General features: G+C 38.8%; 1 protein-coding gene and 1 long non-coding RNA gene across 3 annotated transcripts in view; both read left to right on the forward strand.

The window, feature by feature from the left end:
* The window catches only part of OMA1 (OMA1 zinc metallopeptidase), a 16,235-nt gene extending 10,669 nt beyond the window's left edge, over window positions 1–5,566 (forward strand). For both annotated transcript variants that reach the window (XM_027879041.1, XM_027879042.1), the window contains exon 9: window positions 5,252–5,566. In XM_027879041.1, coding sequence (XP_027734842.1) covers window positions 5,252–5,470 — 219 coding nt within the window. In that variant the 3' untranslated portion in view covers window positions 5,471–5,566. The remainder of the gene's footprint in view (window positions 1–5,251) is intronic.
* Window positions 5,567–6,670: 1,104 nt separating this feature from the next.
* LOC114055184 lies at window positions 6,671–7,996 on the forward strand. Its single transcript, XR_003570676.1, has 2 exons — window positions 6,671–6,984; window positions 7,155–7,996. It is a non-coding gene; the product is annotated as an uncharacterized LOC114055184 (long non-coding RNA).
* The last annotated feature ends 378 nt before the right edge of the window (window positions 7,997–8,374 follow it).

Genomic DNA, 8,374 nt, shown 5'->3' on the forward strand with positions numbered 1-8,374 from the left:
TTCATGAATCCTTTGAGGATGAATACAGTAAATATTCTAAATGGTGGCATAAATCAAAGTCAGCATTAGGGGTAGGAGGCTGGAGACTGGCTAGACTGAATATTTTAAATTAATATACACAGAGTCTGTACTTTGCAAAAGCAAGTTGTGATTTTTTAGATGGACTTTTAACATGTTGGAGCAGCTGAATGGAAAATGATACTTGTTGTGGAGCCTTAGTTTTAGGTAGATTGAACATAAAGGATTGTTTACTTTCATACAGTTGCTGACTGGCTTATAAGGAGGTAATGAAATAATTAGTTCTTGTGTTCTACCCCAGGCCTGTCAAATTAGTTAAATAACTGAGCAGCTGTGTACAACTGTTACTTCTGCCCTTTCTGTCATAGTTTAGCAGGTGGAGCAACTTCATCTCTTTACAGATACTCTCACTTCCAAGAGCGTTTTCTTCCAGAAGATAATTGAGGGGGAGATGGTTTTGTTTGACTTCTACCTAAAACATTCTTCAGAGTAGGATGAGGAAAAAAGCCTTCCTGTCTTTAACAAGTTGACTAAGTAAGTGAGGTTGGCACTACAAATGTGGAATAAAGATGAGAGGAAGTGTGTAGAGGTGTTGTTGGAGGCTTCTTGTCTGAGGCATTGACTCCCTTCATCTGGGAGCTGCTGCCTGGAGGCTGCACCTCAGGCATTTAAAGGGAATCTCGGGGCATTATTGTTGTTCAACATCAGCACCTTTTTGTTCCATTGTTCACATGCTTAAAGCTTTTTAGAGCAGTATGTTTACCACACATTAATAGCCATAGATATTCAGAGCCCAGGGAGAGAAGCCAGATTTCAAAAAAGGCCTTTTTATCTCTGGTATCTCTCTGTGAAGAAACTGGTACTTCTTAAGACTCAGTACAATACAGTATCTATTATTAGATCAGCTACTGTAGCTGGGACAAATAGGGACAATTTTCTGGACCTCTCAGGCCACACTGATCTTTCTCTACAGACTTTTAAGCAAGTTCACAATAAAATATGATCATAAAAAGCGAGAGTTTTTCTTCAGGTAAGGAGATGTCACATCTCAGTGAGGTGACTGAACAGTCCTAGGAAATGTAAATTAAAGCAGGAGCATCACGGGGATTCTCTTTTCAGGTAATTAAAAGACAGGGAACAAATCAAAGGACTGTTGAAGAACTTGCGTCTGGTTTTGTGAGCAAGTTAGAACCTACAGCCAAGCTGGGGAATCAGTAAATAGAGAGCTATGAGCAGTTACAAAGTGGTGCTGTCCTGGAAATGAAATAAAGCAAATGAAAAAGATTTACTGTGTTTTTAAAGCAGTTCCCCCTCAGGGAGAGCTTTGGATTTTAAACCAGGAAAACAGAGTATACTCTTGAATAGGAAACTGAAATCTCTTAGAATTCCTGCGTGGAAGGTGGTGAGATACTCAATGAAAGCCTGTGCATTTGATTCTCAGAAAAAGAAATCTTAAAATGTTTTTCTAACAGTGGGGAGGGTGCTCTGGAGAGAAAAATCATGGAAGTGTAGTGCCAGAGAGAAGTTGTTGGATAACAGCACACTGAGTAAAGCAGAAGGTTATCCACTGAGCCTTTCCTGTGACACAAAAATTCATCTTGACGTGACATTTGATTTTTTTGGCATCATGTTGTTGGCTCAGAGTCCATTTTTGATTCCCTGTAACTCACTTTTCCCACTCTTGTAGAAATGCCATGGTGAGATCATTTAGAGACTAATACTAAGTTGGGATACATCAACTCCACTACTTGTCTTGTTTGCTAGGTCACTTAACTTGTCAAAGAAAATTTAATTAATTTACTTTGGCAACACCTGTTCTTGTCAAATCCACACTGGCTGTTTGTTACTTCTATTATTTTTTTGTGTGTGTAGTTTTTGCTTATTGCTCAATCTGCTGCCTTTTGGATATGGAAGATGCATTTATTTTGCTTCCTTTTTAAAAATGGGTTGGTATCTTTGCCCTTTACTTGTGATATGGAGATTACTTCAGACAGTTCTAGTACTAGAATATGTTAATTAAGCCCTGTCAATGTGAAAACAAAAATAAAAACCACTGACTTGCATTTCTGTCCTCCCCATAAAGTTGTTAAATATTTTGTCATAATTTTTCCTTTCCGTGCCAACTGGAGTGAAAGATTGGAAGTATTAGCATTATATATAAGCTGCTTTTCTTCTCTATCAAGTGAAGTCTATCAATTCTTTTAGTCATCTTTTTCCTGCTATTTCATCAATACTGTAAGGGCTCAAGATGCAGCAGGTAGCCTGGTGTCTGAGACAGTGTGAGGGATTAATACTGGGAACTGAAAATCCCTTATTTGTGTATTTGTCTCCTGGTGGGCTTTACATGAAAGTGATAGGATGAGGCAGATACCCCTCATTCCTGTGCCTCCCCTGCTCCCAGCACATTGCAGGAGGTGACTGTGATTGTATTGATAAGAGAAGCAGCTTCACCTGTGTTACTTGACAAGCAATAGTTTGGGTGTTTGATCTGGGATCTCCTGAACCAGCGAGCAGGTAGGGGGTCTTTATTCCAAGCAGCAGTGCTGTGCTCCTAAGGTTAACCTGGAAAGAACAGCATTAAAATACTCTCATTTCCCAGGTGAATTTTCATGCTGACTCCAGCTAGTTAACCCTGGCTCACTCTGTCTCCTCTACTGAGAAAGCTCTTCAGTAGAAACAGTCAATAAAACATGTTCTTATTATAGTACCAATATGCATGTGCTTCACTGGGAATGCTTTTACCTGCACTCTGGATACCCAGACTGTCAAAACCCAATCTACTTGAGCAGCATTAAATTACCAGATTTGAAGTTAGCAGTGATTTTGGAAATGCAGACACCTGACCATGTTGGGCTGGTTTATCCTTCAGGAGAAATGATGTTTTAAGCGCCTCAACCTGTAGCTGACATCTTAATGATGTAAATGTGTTAAGTCTGAAGTGCTGTTTTTTACTTTTGCTGTTGTGACTTCACTGTTTTAGGTAAGTGAAGCCATGGAAATAGGCCAGGCACTGTATAGCCAGGAAAACACAAAGATAAAAAATTGCCAAATTAGCTTGAAAGAGGATTAGTTTGTCCTTTCTGGGATGCAGCCTAAATCTTTGCATTTCCACATGCTTTGAATAACGCTGCTTGACATTAATGCAGTCTTGCAGCAGCTTATGTTCTAGGAGAGAACAAGGGAAAACTCTTGGTTTGTCATAAATGTCAGTTTAGAAATTAATTGGTCACTGAAGCAGAAGAGTGTTCACAGTATAGTTACATTTGGTGACTATGTAGATGATCATGCTGAAGAGAAACAAGCTGAGAAAGCTTTATTCACGTTTTTTAAAAGTTAGACAAGAGCAGTATTTCATGCCTAATCCAGACTTGTGTATCCAGCAATTTAAATGTTACGTTTCAACAAGAAGTGGCTGGAGAGACTCTTTCCACCTTCCTGGAATGTGTCTTTTTCCAAAACCAGTTGATAAATTTAAAATATATTTGATTCTAGGCATTTGCAGCAAATTCTATCAGTTTACTGTAGTAAAGTTAGGGAGAAATATGTTTTGAAACCTCCTTGTATAAAGAAATGAGTTAAGAAGCTCTGCTCTTCTATTTTAAAATCTGCTGTAGTCAGATGTTTCCAGTGTCTCCTGTGAAAGAACAGCAGAGTGTTTCAAAATGATGGGCAAATGCTTATGCATGGCTGTGCTGGAATATTTGATTTGTTACCTCAGCCAAAGCTGGTGTATATAAAACAGATTAAAAATTTCTGCTCTGTTTAAAGTACAATTCTAGGAGTGCCATGAAAACTGTTACTTTCCTCCTCCTCTTTAATCCATCTGGAAGGAATGACTCGACCCACTCTTTCTGCTGACAGTCCTGAGTCCTGGCAGGATGCACCTGGATACAGCTCAGGCCAGGTCTGGCCATTGCTTTTCAAGAATCCGTGGTTAGGAAGTGAAGTGGAATAAAATGTGCATTTGAACTTGTTTTCCCATGAAAGGATTGAAACCAAAGCAGGATGTAAATCTGCCCATGGTTTTATGCTGTTAACTGAGGCCAAGATACAGGGCTGTGTGCAAGCATTGCCTCAGTTCATTGTGTGCCACACACACCACATGTGCCTGTTGTGTGTTCACAGTTCAGCTTTGCTACAGTGAACACCAACTTCAGGATCCTTTAAACCAGCTGACTTTTTACAGGTTGATACCAATTTCTCCACAGTGCCTTCGAGACATGAGAATCATCCTTTGTCACACCTTCGTTCCCCACAACACAGGGGAATGATCTGAGGGGAATGTGCCTGAGCTAATGAATTTTGTCTCTCTGGGGAATTCTTTGGCTCCCTCGTGCCTCTGCTTTCTTACCTGTAAAATGGAAGCAATGGCACTTACTCAGCGAGCCTAAAGTTTGGTCTCTTAGTACTAATCTTTTTATTCAGATAAACTTTTACATTCCAGAGACATTATTTTCTCCTAATCCTTGGAAGCTGTGTATCCAAATGGTTCTTAGAGATGAGATCCCTTTTATAACTGGACCTTAACTATACTGATGAACTGTCTCTGTGCCAAACCCTTAAATGTCCATTATGTTATTGGAGATTTTTCCACCCTTTTTTGAGTCAAACATCTCTATGTAGATATGTCAATAATAGAACATACCTGATGAGGTAAATAATTCAGAGACCTTTTTTTTCCTGATGCAGTCATTTTCATTTACATGGGAATATAAATATAAAATTTTTAAGCTGAGAAGCAATAATAGCTGTGGGCTAGATACACCCTCGCTTAATTAGGTGGATTTCCTGCTGGGATTTTTCTTCTTTCTGAGGCACTTTAGAATATGGATTGATTCAACATTTTTCTTCAAAGTAACCTGAAAGGGTTACACGAAGTTCAATTTACCTGTGAATGTAAGGTAAAAGGTACTGATGTGCACAAGTATCACACAAAACAGTTGGAAAGCTATTTATGGTATGCCTTTTAGAGTATCCATCCTTGGAGACACTGTGAGAAAATCATTTCCTTCTTCATTCTTCATTTCCCCATTGTTTTACCACATTGCTACATTTCTTCACAGGAGTTCTTGGTTTCTGTTGCAAAGTTGTTCAGTAACAACTCAGGCTCAGCATTACACTCACTGAGCTTTATGTGCAAATGCAAACCTTGAGGAAAGCCAAGTCACTGACTGAAACCTTTCTTGTTTTTCCTTTTTAAATGAGCTTGATTTGTTTTCCTATGTGTTCACAGGCTCTTAAAATAAGAGAGAGCTGCAATTGCCCATCCCTTTCTGGACCAGATCCTCGCCTTATTTTCAGACTTAACATGCAACATCTCCTGGAATCGTCTAAAGATCGAGAACACCCCAATTCTACAAAGCAAGATCCCTCAAAACCCAAACCAGACTTTGCTCACACTCAAAAAGTGGAAGATATGCCAGTAACTTTTGCAGTTAAACCTACAAACTAATGACAATGACTTTCCCCTTTTATGGAACTGGTGGTCCCTGAAGGTCTGTCTTAAAACATAAATTTGTCTTTGAACCATAAAGGAGATGTAGCCACTTGGATTCTCCATTCCTTTTATGTGATCCCTCACTCAAAGCAATAAGGAACCATGCCCACACAAGAAGAGCAGTGTGTTGGAGCAGAAAGTTTCTTATTCATTAAGAGTTACTAAAATAAATCACTTCTCAGGGGAAAGATTATCTCATCCAATCCAGTGACACAGTGTAATTTTCAGCTTTATCAGGCTCACCTTGATCAGAGGACAGATGAGCCAGAAGTGTCCCTAAAGCAGAGGGAAAAGTACAATTTTCATCACTTAAGTTGCCTGGTTTATCTTGCCATAATTTGGGTTAGATCTACTCAGCTTCATCTGAGAAATAATGAGGAGAGCTCACTGCCTGCTCCACATACAGGCTGTTTAACAATATTAAGCTGAGAAGTGATAATAGCTGTGGGCTAGATACACCCCCACTTAATTAGGTGGATTTCCTGCTGGGATTTTTCTTCTTTCTGAGGCATTTTGGAATGTGGATTGATTCAACATTTTTTTTCAAAGTAACCTGAAAGGGTTGCACGAAGTTCAGTTTAAAAAAAAAAAAAAAAAAAGGAAGTTAAATAATTTTCAGGGGAGTCTTTCTTTTGAAAGAAGCACCGAAAGAACCACAGTTTGTAGCACTAGGATACTTTACAAGGATGGCTGTTGTCATTTTTTAAATGATCAGGGTGCCTCATCAAAGAGCAGTTTTGCTGCAACAACATTTGATTTGGATGTATCCATTTGGATAGAAATGATTGCTGATGTAGAATATATTATGTAGTAGACAAATATAAGATTTTTTGGCTGCATAGCTTTTGCAGCTGTACCTTGTAAAAGGTGACTTCAGGAAACTGGCATATGTAATGTTAAGCATCCCTCCTTCCCCAGTCCCCCTGAAGCCACACTTTTTATGCCCTGGAGACCAACATGCACAGTAGAGGTAAAGCTCTGCCTTTCAGGATGGGCCACCGTAACCCAGTGTGGCCCTCTCTGTTTGCACAGGTTTGACTTGTCTTTGCTTTGCAGTTGGTGAAAATACTGAAATGTCCATCTTGTGGGAAGGTGGCAGTGAATGAAAATAAAAAAGGGAAATCCTGTTCCTCCAGTTCTTAAGATGTATTACTTACTTGGATCAAAACAAAAATCTCGTTCATATATGGTAGGGTCTTACATGAAGGAAACATTAGAAATATTCTCCACCGTATCCTATTTTGAAACATTCTTTTTCTATATGGAGAAGGGAAGAGTTTATCATATTTCTTCAATTAAATCAGAATGCAAGCTTTTAAAAAGGAAAAAAACCACCAAACCCTGTTCAGTGCTATCAGTGAATATAGTTGGGAGAACTGATTTTGAAACAAGTAATTCTTTCTCTGACTTCAGTCAATGTAGCTGGGTCCTCTGAGAAACACCAGCAGCTCCCTTATCTCTCTTCAGAGGTAAGTTGATGTCTCTGTAATGTTGATGATTCTAGGGCTGATTATATAGGTTTAGATTGGCTGCATATTGCTTACAAGCTGGTTTTAAATCTCTGCTCAGCACTGCTGGCAGGAGGCAGAAGGTCCAGCCTGACCATTATTCAGCCATCCATTTTTATTCTTCGTGACAGGAGTTTTTGTAGCAGACGTTCAGTGATGTGTTGCAGCATTTGGACATTGTCACCTGAAGGTAAACAGAAAAATACACCATTTAGATTTCCCTGTGGACCTCAGAGTTTATCCTGCAGCACCAAAACCCCAACGCTGCTGCCTCTCTCTCGCTCCAGTGTCAGAGCTTGTTTTGTTATCCAGGGCTGCTGCTTGACATGCAGCTGGATGCTCATGTCTGTTAGGAGTGAGGAGAACATACTGGAGTTTTACAGCAATCAAGATGAAGTATGAAACTACACAAATTTCATACTTCTGCTCTCTGCTTTAAGTGACTGAAGTACAGCAGTGGAATGCTTGAGATGCAGAGAGAGATCTTAAAAAACTGGAAGTAGATAGTCTTGTAACCCTGATCATGGTGATGTGAGAGCAAAGGTTCCAAGGGAAGAGTATTTGCTTATACCAGGCTGACAAAGGGATTATGTACTTTTTCGAATTAGAGTGGTCTAGTACCACTAATTACAGTGGTATTTCTCTCCTTGCAAACACACACACCCCCAAGTTAGGCCTCTAAACTAGAACACTCTAGTTTTAAATACAGTTGAAATGGTTTTTAATGTATAACTTTAAATCCAATAGGGGATGTTGAAAATTTCAAGTTTTACTTTACATTCTGAATTTCTCTTAATACTTTCTCAAGTGCTTTTGAAGAGATTTATTCTTCCTGCTTTTCTTGTGTCCAACACAGAAAATGCCTTAAATTTGTCTGCCTCTTGGAGGGCACTTTTATTTAAAATTCTCACTGAATATTTTATTGCATCTGCCTCTATTGCTAAATTATTTTCTTTCTTGAACAGAAAATTTATGAAAATATTGTTTTCCAAAGGTTTGGGAAGTCATGGTAGAAATTACACTCTTAAATAATAATTTTAAGCTGTATGCATAAATAATTATGTAATATGTTAATATATAAACTCTATTATCAGATTTAATCATAATAATTATACTTTCAAAATACATCCCTTAGGAAAATGCTATGGTTGCAGGTTTCTGATGATCTGTAGAAACTTTTCATTACAGTTGTGTAACTTAGGATGTCACAGGACAAGTAGATCTAGAAGTGCTGTTGAAGGGGCTCAGCACTTGAAAGTCACGTGTCATAGAAGAGGGAGAATAGTGGCTAAAGTGAAAGAAGGTAAGAAAGACCAGGAAAAATTCATCTGCATTTCCACCTGCAGTACTT

The sequence above is a fragment of the Empidonax traillii genome, unplaced genomic scaffold, assembly GCF_003031625.1.
Source record: "Empidonax traillii isolate 1590-97213 ecotype Southwest subspecies unplaced genomic scaffold, ASM303162v1 scaffold50:size1795014, whole genome shotgun sequence".
NCBI lineage: Eukaryota > Metazoa > Chordata > Aves > Passeriformes > Tyrannidae > Empidonax > Empidonax traillii.